The following is a 23,942-nucleotide window of genomic DNA, read 5'->3' on the forward strand; positions in this document are numbered from 1 at the left end:
ATTTATTTCTTCTCTTCTTATGTTTTCCCCTGTGTTCTGAATTGCAATTTTATCCCATGTCTGATGACCACCCTGCCTTACACCTTATCACACATGTTATAGGAATCTGGAAGTAGTTTTATCATTTGTGACCTCAAAGATATTCCAGGAAATCGAAGCAACAGCCTGTATTAATTAATGTAGATGTTTCTACTAACTCTGAACTCACGGGAAATCTGAAAGAGGAAACCTCATCTGTTAGTGGCACCAGCGATAACCAACACAAATTAGATTTGATTTTTAGTTTATGAAGTAATCAATAGATACTAGCCCACCACTTAATGAGCCCCTGACTAGGCAACAGATGCATTTACTGTATCTGGAATAAGTCACTGTGTTTATTACTTGCCTGGGAGCCACAGTTTGCTAATTTGATGATTCTGATTGTAATGTATGTCCAATGCCCATAGATATGAACTTTATTTGCCAGAGGGACAGTAGTTGCAACAGATAAGCAGGTTGTATTTTAGAATTTTGTGCTACACAGTATTTGTAGAAAAGGATCATTTATGGCTGGATAGGAATAACTTCTCTGCCTTTGGGTAAACTTTTGAGTTAATATTTCTGTTTCAAAGAGTTCAGAATGCTACCCAATAAAATGCCACTTTTCCACCACACTTTCTGGTGAGTCTTCTAACTTAGCAGATGTAATATTATTTTATCAGGGCAGACAGAACAATTTCTTCCTTCTTCCTGTCAAACCGTGGAGCATGCTTGCTAAGGGAGAAGCTACGGAGCATGTGCTCAGACGGTTTTGATAAATGCTTATCAACTTAGTGAATTGAAATTGAGCAAACTCTAAATGTGTTTTCTAGAATGTCCTTCCTATAACTGAACCCTGAAAAAAACACCCCAAGACCTAGTCATGTTTTCCCGATAAACCCATGGGTATAAAAACCTTTGTCTATTAATCTACCTATACATCCATCTGTCCATTTCTGAGTAACTTATGCTCTATCACTTTATTTTGGATAGTATGATATTTAGTCTTCTTACTTTTTTTTTTACTTATTTTGTGTTCCTGCTAGAGAACATTATTTATTGTTAGAGAGCGCAATTAAAGGTCCGAAGACAACTTGTAGAAGTTGGTTCTTTCTGCCACGTGGATCCTTAGGATCAAACCAGGCTTTGGGCTTGTTAGTAAGCACCTTTATCCATTGAAGCACCCCCCAGGCCTTTTAAAATAGTACATTAATTTTCTTTTATTTTTTTATACATGATAATAGTAAATTTTGATTGTTAACTTGACAGGATTTAGAATTGCCCAGGGGACCAACTTCTGGGTATGTTCATGAGGCATTGGTGGTGCAAACCTTTACTCCCAGCACTCAAATGCAGAGGCAGGAAGGTTTCTGTGAGTTCGAAGCTATCCTAGTCAGCAGAGTGAATTCCAGGACATCCAGGGCTATTACACAGAGAAACTCTGCCTCAAAAACAAATCAACATTAAACAAACAAACAAAAACCAAAAATCCACAGCTTTACAAACTAATATATTATTAATATCTCATACACAAACTCAAACTGAACATTGTTCAATATCTGTTTCTTCAGACACTGACTACCCCAGAAACAGAGTATGAGATTGTGTTAAATTTCCATTATAGTACAATCCTTACTAATTGTACCATTCTAAACATAGGTAATTATTTAAAAACTCCTGTCTCAAAAGGTCCAATTTTGAGACTAGCTTTGATTTAGTGAATATTTTGTACCTAACTGCAATGTGTGTATGTGTGTGTGTGTGTGTGTGAGAGAGAGAGTGAGAGAGAGAGAGAGAGAGAGAGAGAGAGAGAGAGAGAGAGAGAGAGAACCCAGCTTTTAAACAACTGGCATTTAGTTTGTATTTGTCTGTGTGTGTAACTTACAAAGTCTTGGCAGGGATTGGAATCGTGGTTTTGGGGTTCCCTGCAGTTCATCTCTCTATCCTTGTATGAGATCTCACGAAGTTCTGCCACACTCTGCAGAGGGAAGGGCATGGCCTGCTGAAACAGATGATGGAAAGGGTGAGTTTTGAATGAAGTCAGCACATTAACGTCTCCCCGGTGTGAGCTTCATCATCGCGATGCTAAATTTCCCTGGGAGATAGAAAACATTCTATATAATTACCATGGATGCCATCCAGTCAGGCTACTTGCAGCTCTTGATTCCCTTCTCCTCCCCCCATCATTTCTGAAAGGTTCCTGCTCTCTTGGAGTAGGAGGAGCCCATCTTAAATTCCCTCAACCATTCCTCAGCCTTCAATTCTTCAGACTCTGTATTTTAAAAAGAACTCCCTTTTGATTTAATCAGCAGCTTTTATTGGTAAATTTAATCTTATCTTTGAGGGGAAAAAAAGGCACTCACATTTTTGTGGGTTCAATCAGTGAAAACATCTGTGCATGTGCCTCAGCAGTGCTCATTCCTTGAGCAATACCTGCAGGGCTGCCATGTCCCACTGCTGTGTCCACTGCAGCCGTGTCTGGGGGCTGACTTCACAGAGATTTGCTAACCCCATTGTGCAGTGGACTCTGGGTGTGACTGTAGGGATGGATGGTCCTCATCCCTCCAGAATATGGAACCCTGTCTCCAAAGCAGTGTGCTGTTCACGTCAATGCTCTGCCGGCAGGATGTTTTATCTAACTGTGCAAGCTCTTGGCTCCAAAGCCAGATACTCAAGAGGAGAACTTCTGGGCTCATTAACTGATTTCCATGTAACTGCTAACTTCCTATCCTTCAAGTCAGAGCTGCTGTCAAGTTGTTTTCAAGGACACCGTGTCCTCTGGAAGATCCATTACAAGAAACCCTTGGCCAGCTTTTCCAACAAGTGTAATTGTTCAGTTTTCCACCTTAGGGGCTTTTAAAAGCAGAGATGCTCAAATAGGTCGGGACAACCTCCCGAGAGGCTAGAAACATGGAAGGTGTTTTTGTGCCCTACTTCAATTGCACAACGACATTTACTTACCATGGTTTGTGTTGTTCTCTTGTTCAATTTGTTTTCCTTTGTATGGGATTTTATTCTGATTTTATCAACTACAAAGAATTATATTGGTAAAATCAGACAACACAATGCCTGCCTCACATACAATCTAGTGCTCACAAACTCATCTTTATTATAAAGAAGAAACGATGGGGGGTTATATTGTATGCATCTGAACAAAAGTCCAGCAATACAGTGATTTTGACTGGGGCAGGCTGGAGCAGGAAGTGGGCACAGTCCAAGCCTTTATATGGCTTGCCATATTAGAACTTTGCAGCCTCCCAAGTTTGATACAATTTAGTTCACCATACAAATGAAGAGTCACATTTCCTCACACCACCCATGGGACTGGTGTCCTCCTGAAGCAGCATTCGCGACTCACCCACCTCTATGTGCTGAAGGCAGGATGAGATGTGCTTCACGCAAAGCCTCAGAGTCTTCTCTAGTGACCTAAAAAGCTTTTCTTCCCTGTTAAATGTGTTGTCTTTCACCTAAAACACACGAGAGATTACTTAGTTTCATGACTCAAATGCATTTATTATTTTTAAACTGGTACAAAATAAATACAAAATTAAAGATGGCACAGACCACATTGATCCAAGGCATGGTGAAAAAAATCCTTTGCTGTATGAAAATATTCTGTGATATGCTGACTTCCATAACAAAACTTTCTAGATCCACATGTAGCATAAACTAATGTCCAACCAGTGTTGTAAGTCATATCATGAAGTTTGATTTGTTGTTTATTTTGTAACTTCTCACCCATGTCACAGCAGTCATGGTACTGCAAACTCCCCCCTTCCTCCTTTCTCCTCTTCCTCCTCCTCCTTCTTCTTCTTCCTCTCCCTCCCCCTCCCTCCCGCCCTCCCTCCTTATTCCTCTCTCTCTCTCTCTCTCTCTCTCTCTCTCTCTCTCTCTCCTCTCTGTATGTACTCATGTGCTAGGGGTGGGTTACATATCCATCCCTTCAGAAGAGGACATCAGGTGTCCCTACTCTCTCATTCTCCGCCTTTGTTCTTTGAGACAGAATCTCTCACTGAACCTGGAGCTGATAGGTAGTTTTACTTGTGTGGGGAAACCTCAGTTAAATAGGCAGAATTCATCACCCAGTATCCTTATATCTTTGGTCCAACTCTACATGTACATATACCAATGTACTTGGACAGAATGTTGTAAATGGAGTTCCCAAAGATACCACCTCCTGGTATTTTATTCTGTGTACATAGCTAGGACCTCGATGATTCTGAAGCAGGCACTAAGGATTCCACTGTGAGAAGTGTTACCCAAGCCTGCTCCCCATACTAAACCTTTCTCATGCTATTTTAATGAAATATGCTGCTTCTCTTTCTCTGCCTTAGAATTCTGTTTGTTTTTAGGGATGAGACTCAAGAGTTGCTCTTTCTGTGAATCCTACTTTCAAAACTATTTTTCACATTGAAAAAATTAATTTCTTCCTCATACATGCTCTTACAACCTTAGTTAATTATCAAAGCAATTCTCTCCATTGATACAGTCTAAATATTTAATATTAAGAAGTTTGTCTTAATAATAGCTAACATTTATTAAGCATAAATTATATTCAGGTACTGTGCCCAAACCTTTCATTTACTTCATTGTTTTAATTCTTACACAACTCTATGGGGCAAGCATTATGATTAATTCCATTTTAGAGATATTGGAAATGTTAATGTTTCCCTATGTCCTTCCAATGGCAGAGCTAGAAATACTCCATTAAGTTGGAGATATGGCTGCCCTGCCAAGTGCCCCATTTCCCAGACTCCTTTGCAGCTAGCTCTGCCCATGTAACTGGATTTGAACAAATAGAGTGTGAAGGAAGTGTTGTGTTTCATTTCTAAGTCTTGGCCTTGTGGCACTGTCTGTGGGACTTGGAGGGAAACACAGTGATGATCTAGCTTCAGTTAACTGAAGACAATATGGTTAAGGAAAACGCCATATGAACTTTGACAAGCTGGCTTCCTGGAAGATTTTATGAAGCAGAGCCCATTTGCCCACATCTCAGGATTATTATCAGAGACAGAATAAGTAGCTACATGACTAGTATCCTATGTTCTATTTGCGATGGTATGTTTTTTTGTTTTTTTTTTTTTTTTTGCTATGTTATGTGTGCAGTCCCGTGTTATGCTGTGCTGTGCTTGAGGATCTCTTTTTGACAGATACATTGTCTTTGCCCTAAAGTAGTAAGCTAGAGAAACATATTTATAGATATGATCGGGATTAAAACCCAGGCAGCCTATACCTGTTCATCTTTGTATTCCCAATCTCTCACACAGTGCCCAGTACACGGAAGTTCAATACATATATGATGGATTGAATAAAATCTTCCTCCTGGGTAATAGCTTTACACCCTAACTCGGCCAATATTTCACCTGAGCTGCTGACAAGTACAAAATTGATTGATTTGAGATTTATCTCTTCTCGAGTTCAGCCTATGCAGCTGATTTTCTGATTAACAGTGAAATGCTTCATTGCTGACAGGACATCCTCTATGAAGATTAAGAGGAAAAATCTAATTAATATCCCTTCGTGCTATTTTAGCTACAATTCACTTTTAGTTCACAGTTTAAAAAAAAAGCTTCTGATAAATATGCGAAAGAATATAATGGTCCCCACAAAAGTCTGCCCTACATTAGAAGCTGCCCGCTCTATTCAACAGAACTGTTTTGAGTAAGAAGCAAAATCGCAAAGCATGGAAGAGAATTTCTGCACACATTTATAAATGCCTACAGGGGCTACTGTCTCCTTAAGCTCATTTTCAATTTGATTTTATTACTGTTGTCTTTAGTTGAAATGACCCAATTATCTATTTCCTGATCAGTCACCATGCGCTATTAATTCTCCAAACTTCTCACAATATAGCTGCATATGAAGCCTTTTTTTGTGATGGACCTGGTGAATCCCTGAAAAATTATAAAGAAATAAATACAATGATGGCAACAACTATGTACCCCACAAGTGGCAAAGTCACTGAAGCCACAAAGAAAATGAGAATAAAAAGATGACAATATTACACCATCCTCCTTCCAGTGAGGATGAACTTTCTCCTTTCACCAGATCTTGAATTTTCTTTCATTCTTAATGTATGTTCTACTGATCACTTACTTCAGATTCATTAGCCCCAAAACTCCTGGGTTGTCTATATAAATACAGGGTTCTAGGTTGTACCATTGAGATAGGTGGAACTCTAGGACCTGTCTTTTGAAATTATCTCATGTGATTCTCCTTAAGCAGATTAAAATTTAGAAGTCTTTGAAAATCCAGCTATTTATAAGAGGTTGGGATTTGATGTGGGGTGCCCTTCTGTTTATGTGTTGTTGTTATTGGTGGTTGATGAATAAAACTGTTTTGGCCAATGGCTTAGCAGAGTAAAGATAGGAGGGAAATCTGAACATATACATATATATATATATATATATATATATATATATATATATGTATTGAGTTGGCGGGGTCAAGGAGATGCCATGTAGCTGCTGAAGGAGAAAGACGCCCCACCAGAACCTTTCCATTAAGCCCCAGCCTCGTGGCTACACACAGATTAATAGAAATGGGCTAATCAAGATGTAAAAGCTAGCTAGAAATATGCCTGAGTCATTGACCAAACAGTGTTGTAATTAATACAGTTTTTGTGTGATTATTTGGGTCTGAGTAGCCCGGAAATGAAAGAGCAGTCTCTGCCTAAGGGATTTAAGTGCAAGCTCTGTTACACAGCTGAGAAAGGATCACTAAGGACTAGTCTTCCAGTATTATAATGTGCATCTAAGGCGTGTCCAGGAGGAGAAGGGGGCAGGGTAAGAACACCAAAAGCATCACAATGAATTATGCATATAAACACCACTTTGTTTTTAGATGAAATAAAGAGAATCCCAGAGGCACAGAAAAACTTTAAAGCAGAAATAAAACTGAGATGGGGGAAGAGGTGGCCTTGAAGAGAGAGAGATTGTGAGCAGCTGAGATCAGGTCTCCTGCGGCTTTGTCATCGCCTGTCCTGAGTTCTCATCTCTTTCTGCCTTCCCCGTGGAAACTGAGGTAGTGCTGAAACCACCAGACCCCCTCCCCCAAAGGAAGAGCTTGGGGCACTACCTTGATTCTGTGTTCTGGACATAGTCACAAAAAGAGCAAAGCCAAGGCCCCCACGAGTGGCAGTGTTAATGATCCCCGAGGAAACATAGGTGGTCCAAGAAGAAAAATTACCTGTGACTCTCCTCTGGTCAGGATCCTGAGATGATTTGTGACTCTTTTTGACTTCTTGCTGATTGAATGAATATTCAGTTTAGATAGTTTGTCTTTGAGTGATTCTTCCTCATCGTTCTTCTTATATTTCAGAACTGAAAGGGAAGAACGCAGGGATACATCTGAGTGGGTGCAGCCAGATTCCACACTCCCCTAGAGTTTTTAAGGCCAATATTTATATTGAGGGCAGGACTTAACCCTTTTCTGCAGGGGCCATTACCCCATTACCCTATTACCCCATTGTCTAGTCTGTCCAAAGTATCTCACCCAATGACTTTCAGAAACTCAACTATTCAAGGACATGACTACTCAAGGCTATTCAAGGTCAGGTTAATTTACTTCTCACATTAAAGAAATACCTGGATGGGTAAAGAGGTTGGATTTTACCCTCTGTACAAGAGAGGGAAGAAAAGAAAGCATCCACTCTCTGATGGTGGGTATTATCAGGGAGTCTCTGGAAAAGGGACTCAGGTCCAAACCACTGAAAAGACAGCTGAACCCATCACACATAAGCCTCAAATCCTAGGTAGGCTTTTCAAGCACTCTGTGATTTGGGGCCATTTGAGAATCACTCTGAGTTTTACCTCTCTTTGAAATAACTGTTAGCCCAGGTTTTATTCCAAATGTTTGATACAGTCACTGTTGGGAAGGGCGTAGTTCAGTCATAGGCACTGTTGATGAGGGTTCAGACAACGGTGCATGTTGAGTTAGACAAGATGCAGTATTTACTGTTTCAAGCTTGTCAGGAATGGTACTATACCAAACATAGAAAACTCAAGACTGAGCCAAGTGTAGCGGCACACACCTGTAATCCAGCACACTTGGAATGTGGAGACAGGAGGATTATTTCAGGCCAGCCTCATCTATGTAATGAGTTTGAAGCTGGCCTGGGCGACATGAAATCATGCTTCATAAAATAAAACAAAAACATCTTTCAAAACATTTTTGTTATTAAACCAGTTGATACAGTGTTTTATGTCATTGCTTTTTAATCTTCTCATCATATCACAGAGTATAACATAGTTTATTATTCATTACTGGATCATTATGTAAATCTTTAAAGCAATTTTTGATCAGTTTCCTACTTTTGTCTAAGATCATGTATAGTAATGTTTTGACTAGTACTGGCTAGTGACACACGTTCTCTGGCTCACGAATTGAGCACATCACATCATTGTGATTTTAATTTTCATTCCCCCAGTTACTAGCAAAGCTTCCTGGGAATTGTTCTTTTTATTGACTTTTTACTAGAATATTCTTATTACTGAAATAATTATAACAATAATACATTCTAGGCAGCCATGCTATGTGTGCGGTCTTTTCATTTTGCTTTTGTTATCTTTTACTCTATTGCTTTGGTATTCTGTTCTTTATGGTTTTAATTTGCTAAAACAAATATTTTGCTTTTTACTTATTGGAAAACAAAACCAATCAAAGAAAACGAACTCTTTGCACCATTTATTTTTAAATGCCTGCCATTATTTAAGCATTGAGTTCAAGTCATATTAGAAACACAAACTTAGATAAGAGCTCTTTGTGACTCTAATCCCGTGAGAGGATGAAGGCCTGTTATTCCCGGGACATGGGGTCTAACCTACACTTGACATTAGGCATTAATTGCAATATCTTAGCTTAAAACAGTTAAGAATCATTTGTTAATTGTAGAAACAAATAACTCTGTGCCCCTGCGACCCCCAGTCTTCATTCCTCTGTATCAGGATCAAATGAGTCTAAAGTCCCAGATAGAACACTTCACATGGACCTGTACCCCAACCAGCCCATTGCTGGGCTAGCCTCCCAGCGCTGCAGATCCCAGGCTTTATTTCCTCCTTACTCTACAGACAGTAGAGTAGCACTGAGGGGCAAGAGGACGGTCTGTCCATACTGTACCACCGAAAAAACAGTGGGCAGGGGCGAGTGAACACTTGAGCGCACCCGTTGGATTTGTTTTATTTTTTTTTTAATGACTAGTTTTGTATATATTTTATGGTGTTTTTTTCCTCCTAGCTATTCAGGTAAACTCGCACGCTCCTCCTGTCCTCTGACTCTAGATTTCAAACCATCATGTTCACTGTGACTGCTGTGTAATTGGGACATTGTGACTGTCACACACAGATGGAACATTCTAATCCCTGGGGACCAAATCAGTCTGTCAAGCGTTTACCTACCTAAGTCTTTCCTTCTTTTCAGCTCATTAATGTTAACGTTAATGTCCTTCACAGCGGCGAAGGCTTCCTCCAGGGCTCTGTAGTCAGGGTGGGAGGGAGGTGTTGAGTTCCGAAGTTCACAAAGTAGCAGGGGGTATTTCATCACGCGCTGAATAGGTTTGATCATCAAAGAGCCCATGTCCAGCAGGTTTGGTTTGCCTCTACGACAGACAGCATTGATACCCATTTTACATTCATTTACTAACTTTGTTTCTCACGTTTTGATTTAAAGAAAAATAATTGCTCCTAAAACAGTTTTGCTCCCTTGAACTATATAAAATTTTCCAAATGGAAACAAGAGCTGAAAAAAAAAAAGACAAAAAGAAGCAAGACTGAAAGACCCCACTAACTAAACAAAACCTAAAAGAAAACATACAGGTATACACACCTACCAAACAGCACCCAAGTTTGGCTTTACTTTCAGGTCAGCATATGCACAAGGCTTTAATCCCAGTTTCAGAATGTGTCTTCTCATGACAACCAAATAAAATGGAATTTCCCCATGGTATTTTTGTTATTACTAGTGAGCAATATAAATTCATTACTGAAACATTCAAATGTGTGACTGGAAGAACATTGTCAAAACTCAACACTGTCCTCTCTTTTCTAACAGGCTGAAAAGCTGCTCACGCTGGGGTCCTGCCACAGACTACAGAAGAAATTTGTAACAAAGGAAATGACCCAAACTTCCCTAATTGCCACACACGTGATGGCTTCCTCAGCCCTTTTCCCTTTCTCACAGGTGAGACGTCACCAACAGCTCTTTGTACCAATCAGCACACATGCGTGGCACTTCCATATGTGCTTCTGAGACAGAGTGTGAGCCTTCCCACTGGCCTGGGTTGTGTAGGAGAAAGAAGCCCCAAGTTCTGTCAAGTCGCCATCCAAACTACTGTCACTGACCAGCAGTGGCTTCTAAAAATTAATCCAGGAAATGGTTAATTATAGACAGAAAGTGATGACATTGTTTAAATCCCAACAGATGGATTTTTTTATACTCATACTTTAACATAATTTGAAAAAGAGAAGTAAAAATGTTAAAAAAAATGGTCTAGTGGCATCTTAGAAACCATCTATTTCAATTCTTCATTTGACAAATGAGAAACCAATTGTCATGTGTACATGCACATACACCCATACACAATATGTGCGTGCACATGTGCGCGTGTGCACACACACACACACACACACACCAATCTTTATTCCATCTATCTCCCTATTTTGTGTTCATCATCTCCCCTATTTTGTGTTCATTCATTTCCCAATTTTCCAGTTTGTGACCAATTTCTCTGTCACCACTGCATCTCCTACCCTGATTACATTTTATCAATGCACATACTTAGGCTGAAAAATCAGGCTTTTTGTCATGTTCTTTTATTTTCTATTGAAAATTCCCTTTCCCCAAACTTCAAAATGGATAAATAAATAAATGACTATGGGCAGAGTTTACTTATATCTTGAAAAGCATTACACTAACCTGACAGATACAAAAATGAAACAAACGGAAACATTTCTTAAAGGAAAACTAGAGCGAATGCTACATGTTTGCAATAAAGAAATAGAAAGATAAAGGCAAAGAGAGAGAAGGTGATAGAGAGAAGGATCAAGAGACAGAAAGAGAGCTCAGGAATGGGAGGAAGGAAACATTGTCGGGTTCCAGGAGAACTGAATGGAGCAGATGAGAAATGATCAATTATATTGAAAACCCAACTAAAAGCATTTTGATTGATGGGATGCCAGCAGCTGGCAGCAGTTTTTAATGTATCAAAGCAGGGACTATGCCTTAACAATAGTTTATACTCCTATGGAGACAACCCAATGGGACAAGCAAGAAGTCAGGAACGACATCTAAGTGACTATAGTCACAATTTCTAGTGAGTTTATTCTTTGATTACCACCAAACATTAATTCACTTAATCATTCAAAAGCTACTGAAAATACCTTCTGAAGTAAGTAGCCAAATACTTAAAAAAAAGCTAGTAGATCATTTATTTTGAGTCATCTCTGTGTATATGTATATATGCAAGTTTTTAAAACCAGAACAACAACAACAACAAACCCTCAAAAAACAAAGAGCAAAAAGCACAGACGTGTTAAATGGTACAGCTGTTTCTGTGAGCTGCCCTTCTTCCTCCTGTATCTAGATATGTCACATGCCAATCAGGTCCGTGATTAAGTTCAGGTGTTATCACTACTTCTTTTTTCTATCAGTCTTTAGCGCCAATCTTCTAGCGCCTCTGTTTTACGATTCAAGTGATAATTAGAAATGATTATTGTTTTTTAGAAAACCATCATAAATGCAAATCTGAGAAATGACTGACAAAAGGAGAGATTTCCCAGGTACTCTTGTCTTCAGATATAGTTATTCTCAGTTGCCCAGGCAACGATCAATAGTGTCCTGGTATCTGCATCAGACAGACTCCACCTTGGGAGAAAAGATAGAGGATGTGTTGTAAGATAACAGCACTCCAGGCACTCGACGTCACAAAGTTCGCTGCCGTGTCTAATCTCTGCCAGGGAGATTACGTTTTGATAATGGCAAAGGCAGAAGAGTCCTGTGTGTGATAGCCCCATGCCAGCCAGTTGTCACCTGCTGCCCATAGTAAGGAACCCAGTGTGTAACAGTGCTCCACAATATTGTACTGAAACTGGACGCCATCACTAACCTATAGCACTATTTCGGCTTCCTCTTGAATCACAAATTTTTTGGCAAGTGTTTAGTGCCAGACACAGCTACATTAATCTCATCACACACTATTACTGGGGCTTTACCAGGTTAAGGAAACACAGTTAGCTTTGCTTTAGTGCTATCTAGTTTTGCTGCAAAGCTTCTTCAATAAAATGGAGGAAAAATAATATTTAGACAATGTAAAAACTAGAGTAGAAAACAGGAAAAATATTCCATATGAAATATACCTGCATGTTCTAATCAGAGGGAGAATAGAAGGAAAAATACAATTGATGACTGGCTATAATTTTTTGAATTTCCTCTATTTTATGGCCATAAGTATACTAAATTTTATATTTATTTTATAGTATCCATAAAGTAGTCTTTTAAAAATTTAATCTCTTCATGGAAGTTTTAAGTCAATAATAAAGACTAATGTCTTTATTACATAAAGACTAATGTCTTTATTACATAACAAATAGCATTTGCTATAAAATATAGAACTCAAAATAAATGCACAACTATTAAGTTTTAGAAGAATAAAGGAGGAAAATGAATTATAACTCATGTAGATGAATAAAGAAGCAGTACCTATGGAAAGACCATACTTAATTATTCAGGAAAATTTACCATTAACAGCTTCTTAGCAACTAAGGGAGTGGGGATAAAAAATGTAAGAGCTGGGGTACCGTTTGCTTGCCGCCAATAGGGGTAAGTTCATGAAACCCGAGAAAGTGGCGCTGCTCTTGGCTAGACCTACTCTGGGCACAAAGCCATCATCATGAAGAATATTGATAATGGCAACTCAGACCATCCTCACAGCCATGCCCTGGTGGCTGGAATTGACCATTATCCCCGAAAAGTAACAGCTGCCACAGGCAAGAAGAAAATCGCCAAGAGGTCAAAGATCAAGTCCATTGTGAAAGATTAAAAGTACAGTCACCACAAAGCCCTCGGTGGACATCTCCGTAGAGAAAACTGTTGTTAACAGGATGTTTTAGAGGCCCAGCTCGGACACACAAGGCCAGGCGCAAAGCCAATGTCAAGTGTGAGGAACAATACACGATAGGGAAGAACAAATCCATACAAGGCAGGGAAGAACAAACGGTTTTTACAAAAGCTTTGCTTTTAGGTATATTTTACTTTCATCATTAAAATAAATAAGTTTAGAAAATAAAATGAATGTTAAGCGGTACAAACCTAGCAGGGCAGCTGTCTGTATGAAGCTCGTGGTCACCGCGACAGCGTGTACAAGCCCTGTGCAAGCGCGACAGACTAGACAGGAAGTCCCACCCTTAGCCAAGGAGAGATTGACAAGCGATAGGTACTGGAGAGGAAGAGTTGGTATTCTTTTAAAAATGTTGCCTCCGGAAAGTCACACACCCAGGAGGACAGGGGCAGCACAAATTGTACTTGGTGGGTGGAAAAAGAAGACAGGAAGTTGAGTGGAGAGGGGAAGTGGAATTGGGAGGATTTGGGGGAGGGGGTAAATATGATCAGCATGTATTGCATAAAATTTTCAAAGAACGAATTAAACTAAAAATTAAAAATTAAATCTTTAAAAATGAAGTACTTACTCTTGCATATATATATTCCTGTGAAAGAATGAGAAAAAGTAAATCAATACTAATTCACACACATGGGATAATATGTAACATTTCAAATATTTTCAAATTTTACTATATCAAATAAAGTGGTAGGTGAGTTTCATGATTGCCCCATGGAATCAAGTGTCTCTAATTAGAAATATATTCTAAAATGACACTTTAATATAGCTCCTGTTCTTAATACCACATAAAAAGTTCACACTAGTGATTTCTTTAGTTAATATATTTTAACAATTTAAAAATATACTTAAATTCATTTAAGTTTACATTTTGAAAGAAATACTTCAAATGCAATCAATGTTTAAACTAACTCATATAATAATGTTATTAAATATTCTATAATCTCTCTATGTAGTTGCATGAAGATAATTTTTTAGAAAGGGTCTCACCTGGTATCCTCAGCTAACCTTAAACCTACACAGACACGGCTGACCTCAAACTGACAATCTTCCTGCATCAGCCTCGCTAGAGCTGGGATTAAAGCGTCCCCCACTGCGGTTGGTTTATGCATAGTATTGACAGGTCAACAAGAATTCTCAAAGACAGCCTTCAGGCAGGCCTTGCTAGCTTTGGTGGCTGCTGTTTGCTTCTGTAAAGCAAGTGCTTTCATGGAAAAGTGCATGGTCTGCGTCTCCTTTTATAGCTCTCTACCCAATTTCCTAGTGCTCATTTCTCCCAGGGTGCTATGGCAACCACAGACTTCTTGCTCCTAGTAAAGTCAGGCAGGCATGCAGCAGCCTCCAAGATTTTGAGCCTACCATTTTTTTTTCTGTGCAGAGTGCTCTCCTTCTAGATCCCTATATATCTCACTCCGTCCTCCCTTTCAGGCCTTTGCTCAGGTGTTTCTTCCTTGAGAAGCCTTCCCCATCACCCTTTGCAAATGTCACCATTTGCTTCACAGCATCCTGGTTCTTCCTAGTCCCTGCTTTTCCTTCTCTTCCTAAGAGTTGCTAATGTTCCATACTATATACCTCACTTCTTTTGTGTGTTGCTGGTCTCTCCAACTCAGGCAAGGGTAGGTTACATGATTTGTTCATTTCTATGACACCAATCTAAAAAGGGACTGGTAAGTATTAGGGGCTCAAAGCATGTATCAAACTAATTAGTCATGAAAAACAATGAAAATTAGTCAGGACAAATTTAAGACACAAAAGAGATGGAAGTTTCCTCCTAAATGTGACTTATATCAATTACAAAATAACGCAATAGTTTTTGTTTATTATATGACTCATTGCCTCCCTTTGCTTTTCAATCTTTTTTAATTCAATGAATATTTATGACATAAATATTTCTAATATAAAAATCACATGGCTATGTTTTTGTTAGTTTGAGACAATGTATTGTGGTTTTTTCTGGAACTCGCTATTTAGTCCATGTTGGGCTTGAACTCACAGAGTCTCCTTCCTCTGGCTCCTGAGCTCTGGAATTAAAGGTATGCCAGGCCTGACTTTTTATATTCAGTGATTGAGAAAAAAATTTAATGATAAAGGATCATGCTAAGCTGGATTGAATAAGTCAAAAAATGTTCTGGTTTTCCATACATGTGCAAGTCAGGTACATGTATGTAAAGCAACTACCTTCTCAGTCCCCAGACCTGTATGTGTAAATGGATCTCTAGACATCTTGGAATAACTGGATTCTGCTGAGTCCAAAACATCCAAATGGGAATCAAAGGCAAAATTACACTGCCTTTAAAATCAATACCTGTTATAAGTCTAGGAAATTACGGATTGACATTTAAAAGTTCTGTAGTGAAAGAAATTGTCTCTCTGTGGTCCTGGGATTCTATCCATTTCTTTTATACTCATATTCTTCCAATCATTTATATATTTCTCTAGTGGAAATCTCATTTGTTCTAGGATTTGGTGTGTGTGTTTTTTGAAGATCATATATTATAACATTAGTAAAATATAAAAAATAAAACCGTAATTTCCCATTGAAACATTACTTCCTAAACGAGATTGAAGGAAACAATTTTGTTTTGAATCCCTGGAAAAGAAATAGAGCTTTTTTTTCTTTCTATTTTATTTACTTCAACAACAGAACCTAAAATTATAATAAAACTAAGCATGTGTTTAAAGTCATGTACCACTCTCTATAAAGGAACCTGACTTTTTTCTAATAGAGGAAGCCATACTCTGTAAAGTGGGTGGGGGCTGCATTATAATATCCCCTGATTTTCTCACCACTAAAGAAGAAACACTCCTTTCCACAATAGATTTTGAAACTTTCCAGAAGGTGATTCTAGCTGAGGACGATCTGGGAAGAAGTTAAGCAGTGTTCATTTAGCCTTTTATGAAATAAAATAATTACATTCCTCTCCTGCTGGGCTCATTATAATTTGACTCACAAATTAAAGGCTTTATGTGGCTATTCCTTAAATATTATAGTCTGTTTCCAAACAATGTCAAATTGCAAGGACCTGAAGGAATTTCCAGAGGTGGTTTTGATTTTTATCCGGGACTCTCTGTTTAGAATCAAAAACACAAGGTGCTAGGAAACAGCCCCTTAGACAGTGCACGGCATGAGCCTTTTGCTGCTTCTCCAAGTGAGAAAGCCACAGGAGTCACGTGACCAGGCTGCCTGGATGAGTGAAAGGCAAATGCTCCTTCTCCTGAGGATGGGACCTTTGTTAGCAAAAAGATAAATACAGGCTAATTTATAACGTTAAGACATGAGGCATGGGGCTCGGAGTGCGACTCCAGTCACCAAAGCAAGCAAGCAAACAAACAAAAACCTCAGAAAAGCCCTTTTGTTCTTATTTTATTACAAAATAAACCAATCTTTTGAGGCCACTGACCTGTAAGAGATGCTAGTAATATTTTAAACCAGAAAAACTGAGACAGGAGGCCGCAGACAGGCTGTTCTAACTAGACCTATGCTTGTTGAATGCCTGTCTACCCCTTACTTCTCCACATAGATCGGAACTCATAAGTAACTCCAAATAGGCTAAGCATCGAGCTCCTCAGTAAACACAGATGTTGTCAGGCAACATTGCAGGCAATCCTAGAGGTCACTTGCCCCACTCAGCTAAACATTCCTGGCTGAGTAAAGAGAGTTTTGTAAATGTCCAGTTTCTAGGCTGCAGGTACGGGTGCACACTGCATTTCTGGAAAGTTTCAGTTTTGAAAAAATACTTATTCTATGTATATGAACATTTTGCCTCCTGTATGTATGTGTAGCACGTGACTATGAATGTCAGGTGCCCAAAGAAGTCAGAAGAGGGCGTCGGAGTCCTTGGCACTGGAGTTACAGATGGTTGGGAGTCACCACATAAAGGCTAGGCAACACCAGTAGGTCCTCTGTAAGAGCAGCCAGCATTGGTAAACACGGAACCATCTTTCCCCACCCTCTGTTAAAAGTTCCTCACTTTGAACACACATTCCTGGTATATCAGGCACTGGACAACTGACCCACTAGGAAATACTGTCCTAACACTTCAAAACGAATTGTCTGGATGCAAATATAATTTTCTCTTTTGAATGACAATGGGCTTCAAAGAATAACCAAGGTCCCTAAGCTTGGATTATCATACAGGATGAGGTACTATCTCTGCCTTCCTGTTGGAGGTTAGTCTTGAATTAAACCTACAGAGATACCTTCTGGTGTGTTAAATGAACTTTGTATTGCTGGCAAGCTTTCCAGACAGTTTTATCTACGACTAGAGTTTATGTTCCTGGAGGGCAAGAACCATGCTTATATATGAAAAGTATTTTCAACATTATCTAGTACTCTCAATAAATATTTATGAGGCCCTCAATAAACATATTTTAATTTCGGCTAAAATGTAACCTAAGTCGTTTTAAAATCCACTTTAGCTTCCAAGGCATGAAGCCACCTCTCATGTGGATATTTTGCTTCAAACCAATTCATTCCAGTGTCCCTTGCGCTGTTGAAAATGGAGGCCCAGGCTAACGTTCATCAGGAAAGGCAGCCGCTCCTTTATTTAGCCAGTAGGAAAAGGCAGGGCGACAGTAATAGCTTTGACTGATTACTTGGCAAGGGAAACCAAGCCCCGAGGGTATTCAGGACTCTCTCTGGCCTATAAACCTGTTTGGAAACCTGTTTCTCAGAATTTAAAGCTTGGCTCAGCTGAGGTCGGTGTTACAGTGATGTCAATAACGCCACTGTACTCAGCCTCCAGGCAGGCCCTCGCAATTCATCATTAACTTTATTTCCATGAAAAGGCAACTTCGGGGAAAATAGCTACGGCTTAAGCTGCTTTATTTTGATTTTCTTCCCCTAAAGAAATAGTTCTGCCAATAATGTTTCATTTGGATTTTGTGCCTTTCGGTGGGCGAGATTATTTCAAAAAGTCAGAATAGTCTGAACACACAGAATTGGGCACAACATGGGACAGTATTTTTGAAGCTTAAAAAACAAAAGAAGTCATTTAGGTCTGAAAGTAAATTTGAGATTCCACAATTACCCCTACTCTTTAGCTGCTTTGAAAGGAAATGGTATTGAGCTGGGCTGCATAGAGACTACTGTAGTGGGGACTCTGTTCTCTTAGGAATCAGAATTTATTGCAGGGCACACTAAAGTTTATCCTCACCCAAGGAGCTTAGAGAAGCAGGCAGGAGGACCAGGGGCCCAAACTGACTAGCTTCCTGTCCAGGTCCCTTGGGCCCTGGGGTTAGATGCGCAGGGCAATAGAAGGAGCCAGTTCTTCATGTGTCATGTGATTAACATTATTTCTAGATTCTGAAGGAAAGGGACTGAAGAGTCACAGGGATTGTGAGAGGTGTTTTGTATGCAGGACGTTACTATCCGACATGAGGATAAAATGCTTGTCCATGCAGAGAGCATGCTCTTCATCTATGAACTTATTTAAGCAAATACAATTATTTTACACTTTAATTTTTCTCCCTCCTGACCTGCTGATGCTGGCCTACACTAAAATAGCAGAACTGCTTACCCCCCACACGTGAGTCATCTGAGCAGGTCAGTCTCCTTGGAGAGTATCAAGCTTTATTTTTGCTTTGTCAGCACCAAGATGTGTGCACACGGCAGCACAAGCCTTCCAGAATGGTTCACTTTTTTTCCTCTCTAGTTATGGAAAAATGTTAAAGGCCTGCAATTTTTGGCCAGTAGGGGGCAATAGAGTGGAATTTAATCAAATTTAATCAAAGGTTTTTTTTTTTTTTTTAATTTGAAGCCACAGAAACCAAATTAAACCCATTTCAGTTCTAACTGGAGCCTGGAGTGTCGTCCTCCAGTGTGGCCTCATTTAGTCTCCCCACTGCACCCCAGTGCTTCACAAACTTCTCCTGTAAAAGGAGGACTCCCCCTCCGGATAGAACACATCTTGGCTTCACACTTCTGCTCCCTTAAGCTGGCTAACCCCTGACTGGGTGCCGCTCATTCAGCAGTAGACCACCCTCAAGAATGAAGAGTCAGGAGAACTTGGCAGGATGAGGAAAAGGGGAATGAGCTTAGCTTTAAATATGACTCCAGTTTCATCTGAAAGGTCAGAGCAAACACAGCCCCACAGCCCCCTACTTACAAAGATAAGGTAAAATCTGTGCTTACTAATTGTTTGGAGAATAGAAAGGGCTTTAAAGAAAAACTCTTATTCAAACTTCCGTAGCAGCACTACCGCCCCCTCATGTGTTATGAGTGAGGAAGGCAGAATGTTTAATTGTCCTGAAGCTAACTTTCACCCGGCCTTAATCATCCTCACACTCCCCCCAGTGAACTGGGGCAACAAGAAGGACTATTCAGGAATAATGTAATCAACTCACTGCCCACTGGCCTTTGAGAACACATAAATAGAGCCTACCTTTCATTTCTTATTGATTTTATTATTACTATTTGACAATATTGCATTTCCCCTATATCTACAAAGCCTTGAATCTTTGTCTCACTTGTTGATTTTAGTCATCTTCTTGGGGAGCAGCAAAAGTCATTCCGGGCTTGTAGCACATTGACTTTTTATAAAGCAGCTGTCAAAGCAAGCCCTGTGAAATGCTGGCTGTAGGTGACCTTCAGTCTCTGTCCACTGTAAATGGCTCATGCTAAGCAACCAGAGTAGATGGGAATCTCCGTTTGAAAAGGCCTTACTTTAAGGACTGGATACAGTGGTTCAAATGTTGCTTCAGCTCTTCTTCCTTTTCGTAGGACTCCAGTACACTGTGGGCCTCATCGTGATGGTAGCAGTAGATTTTATAGACATCTTCCAGTGGTCCTTTGAGCTGCAAGAAAACCTCTCCTGAGCAGAGCAAAACAAAGACAAAATGATCTCATCAGCCCAACGTGACATTTCATTGGCTAGTACTCAGTGCTGACTACTGGAAAGTTAGGTCTATCCCGCTGGATCCCCAGATGGTTTGGAAGGGACGCAAGACACGGAGTGGATAGTTCTCCTTTCCTTTTCTTTCTCCCCCTTTCTCCTCCTTCCTTCCATGACTTCCTCCCTCTCCTTTCTTCTTTTCTTCCTTTTATAGAACAAATAAAGAGCTTGACAGGTTGGTGCACAGGATCACAGTGAGAACAGACTAGATTAGAGAGATCTGCCCGTGTTTAAATCAAGTTATCCCACTGATTGGCTTTGAGATTTAAGAAAAGGGTTTTAATTCTCTGACTCTGTTGCCTTGTGTATAAATTACTAGCTACAACAGATTCAATTTCATAGAGATATCATTACAACTAAGAGAGGTAGTGTGTACAAAACTCAAAGTAGAGTGCACACATAATAGATGTTCCAAATGGAAAAAAGGTATTGTTGACTTATTAAAATTATAGGAGATGAAACAAGATATAAGGTATGCGGTTGTATTGATATTTAGTCTACTAGCAATATTTCCCAAGGTTCCTGGGAAGGTAAACAGTAGGATTTAGAGAAAAAACAAAAACAAAAAACAAGATACAACAATAACCAAAGTAAAAGAGTGGATGGCGAAAAGATTCAAGAGTTGAGAGTGCTTGCTGCTCTTTACCAAAGTAAAAGAGTGGGTGGGGAAAAGATTCAAGAGTTAAGAGTGCTTGCTGCTCTTCCTGAGGACCTGGGTTTGGTTCTCAACACCCACGTCAGGTGACTATCAACCATTTCACACTCTAGGTCAGGGGGTCCAGTGCCTTCTTCTGACCTTCCAGGAACTGGCACCAACAAACACATAAATAGAAATAAATTTTGAAAATGAATTTAAACTAGTAGAACATTTCTCTCTATATAAGGAAGGTTAGGGGAGTATATGAAACAGCTTGGACCAATTGTATCCAGACATTTAATGAATCCTCTTTGATAATGTGATCAAATTAGAAATATAACTAGTGGGCCTAGTAGATACCAGATGATAATCTGATTTAATTACTTGCCCCCAGCACCTCAAACTGAGCATAAGCTTTCACTTCCAGCATTAGATGTTGAGGGCAATGCACAAGAAACATGTGACGAGATCTATTATCAAAAAGCATTGTAAAGTTGAGATGGGAAATAATTCGGAAGCTGAACTGACTGTGGTAGCTGGCTTTTTTAACATTGACGTGGACCTGCTATATATATAGTAAGCAGAAAGTCCTGCCACATGAAACAGGTTTTATGTAACTGCCAAATCATGTTATGTAAATGCTTCCTTCTCTACATGCATGAAAAGATAAGAGGTTATTTGTCTATATGCATTAGGAATGAATAAACCTAAATTGGAAGCAGATAAATAATTGTCTCAAGTCCTTCTGGGAGGTGACAAAGTCAGGCTAACAGGGTAGATATGAGTTTTGGTCCTCACACTCCAGTGCTCTGCTGGACACTGGCTGAGGCGGGAAGACCACTAAGTCAGAATCAGACACCAGGGCTTATATGGTGATTTGGGGAATGATTTTGTTCTAATTTTTTTGTGACTATGTTCCCTCATATTACTTGCGATACTTCTGAAGTGTCCCACTCATTTATAACTTATATCCAGTCGATAAGGCTTTTGTTTCCTCTTTATCATATGGATTTTTTTCTTTGCTTATAGCTAGATTTTTAAGTAACATGAAGCTGTGTGTGTGCAAGCATGTGCATGTGTGTATGGAAAGAGAGACAGAGACAGAGAGAGACACACACAGAGAGAAAAAGAGAGAGAGAAACAGAGAGAGAGAGAGAGAGAGAGAGAGAGAGAAAGAGAGAGAGAGAGAGAGAGATTTGGCTTGGAATTAATCCTATAAATTCAGCATCTTTTCATATGAAGGGCTGAGGCGTTCTTGCTGTTGCTGTTTCTGGGAGTTAGCTGGGTAGATCTTTCTCCCAGTGCAAGTCTTGAAGATCTGCCCTTTAATACATGCAAAAGGAAACCATTAACAACAGAAAATAAGACAGGAAAGCAAGTGAATTTAAGGTTGGCTATAAAACAAAGAGAGACCTCAAGTAGTACAACCAGGGAGCAAATGGGAAGTTTGGGCCAGACCTAAGTTCTAGAAGCAGGATCTGAGGGGGCATGGATAGAGTCTCCCTGGCATCTGAGCCTAAACATCTCCATATGAAATGGAGTTACAAATATGAATGTTAACTACAAATGAGGTAATAATAGAGATAAAAGGAAATGGGAAAGAGCAAGGGATAGCCTGACAAATACATATGATCAAATCAGAAAGTTAAAAATCAGACAATACTTGCTTTATATGCAAGTAAACCATCACTTGCCAGTGTCCTGGAATTTCTAGGTCTCCCCTTGACAGTGAAAGCTTCTTCATCTTTTTTATAATTCCCGAGTAAAATTCTGTTGGGGCTCTAATAATAATTATTGAAGTTAAAAGATATTTAAGTACTCTAATTGAAAGTCGTTTATTCACCCAGAGGCCAGCTATAACACTGGTGGGCAGAATATTTGATTTCCCTCCCAACCCATTCTGCCTCATAATAGTGCTGATGAAGCGAGGTATCTCCCGGCCAAAAGTGATTCTGTTTCCACGGTAACGTAAGCCTTGGCTGCATTTCTTCAGTGGTGAAGGACAACTGCTCAGTCTAATGTGTGTGCTGGAAGGATGATTGGGGGCGGAGAAAGGAGTGAACCGAGAGCAGGGAAGGTAATTGCACTCTAACTGCCTGACACAAAGGTGCCAGAATCCTAGAAAACAAAACCACCATCTTCTTTTTAAAAATTCTACGACCAAAATAATTTTTTTCAGTGATATTCCCCTAAAGCTGTTATCTTGCAAAGGAGAAAACAAAAGCAAAAACAAAAACAAGAATTCTGTTTGAAATTTCTTTAGTCATTGTTGTTAAAGGCAACTTGCCCAACAGGGTCAATGTCCCTGTCAGAACGGTGGCCCAGTTGCCCCTCATTGATGCCAGTACATTGGGTTCTTCTACTTTTATGTTCCTGCTGATTAAGCTCTTCTTTTCTTTTAGAACTCCATGCCCGTGATGTAGAGTCTGTATCATTCTGAATTTCCTCTGTCAGTATGAATACTTAAGGTAAAGCTGTGCTATTCAAGAAAGCTACGTATCCTAGGCTTTGTATAAGATTGTGGTTCAAACAGAAATAAATGTGATTATTCTTTTTAGCTCATCTCTATTTAACTACGGTTTATTGGATGACTGTTTTGCACTGTGGTGGGCTTGGATAGAGACTCTCTGGCATCTGAGCCTATGCATCTCCTTACGAGATGAAGTTCCAAATATGTATGTTGATTACAAACGAGGTAATAATAGAGATTTAAGAAAAAAGGAAAGAGCATGTGGTAGCCTGACAATTACATATGATCAAATCAGAAGGTTAAAAATCAAAGACAATACTTGCTTTATAGGCAAGTAAACCATCACTTGCAAACACAAAGAACCAACAGTTCATTCAAATAACTTATATAAGCCTGCAAGGGCACGAGAGAAGAGTCAGTTCCCATTCACCGTGCCATATGAAAATGCAATACTAGGGCTGGGTATCACAGAAGCGAGCATATTCAGACTCTAGGAAACCAGCTTCAGAAATTATCATTTACTCTGCCAAACACAGAAGTGACATATAGGCTAAACCTCCCTTCTTAAAGTCAAATATATCCTTATGTATTTGAATTATGAAGATGTATAGATACCAAGAGGCATAAAGAAACTACATAATCCGAATCCTAATTTTTTGTAAAGCATGACTAAAACTTCCAAAAAGAATTTGCATTATACTCAATTGTTATATAAAAGAAACCAAATTTTATAAATAGATGTGTACATTTAGAATGACTAGGGTAATATAGTAATTTAGTCACATTATGTATTAAGTATTAAGAATAAGCAGT

The 23,942-nt window shown here is 39.4% G+C and overlaps 1 protein-coding gene across 1 annotated transcript in view; it reads right to left on the minus strand.

Annotated features, from left to right (window-relative positions):
• Nucleotides 1-23,942, minus strand: part of Arhgef38 (Rho guanine nucleotide exchange factor 38) — a 90,185-nt gene that overhangs the window by 12,477 nt on the left and 53,766 nt on the right. Inside the window, exons 4-9 of the mRNA XM_057793989.1 lie at nt 19,794-19,941; nt 13,701-13,718; nt 9,417-9,616; nt 7,210-7,343; nt 3,384-3,488; nt 1,907-2,023 (exon numbers count right to left, since the gene is read on the minus strand). Coding sequence (XP_057649972.1) covers nt 1,907-2,023; nt 3,384-3,488; nt 7,210-7,343; nt 9,417-9,616; nt 13,701-13,718; nt 19,794-19,941 — 722 coding nt within the window. The remainder of the gene's footprint in view (nt 1-1,906; nt 2,024-3,383; nt 3,489-7,209; nt 7,344-9,416; nt 9,617-13,700; nt 13,719-19,793; nt 19,942-23,942) is intronic.

Source organism: Chionomys nivalis, chromosome 18 (assembly GCF_950005125.1).
Source record: "Chionomys nivalis chromosome 18, mChiNiv1.1, whole genome shotgun sequence".
NCBI lineage: Eukaryota > Metazoa > Chordata > Mammalia > Rodentia > Cricetidae > Chionomys > Chionomys nivalis.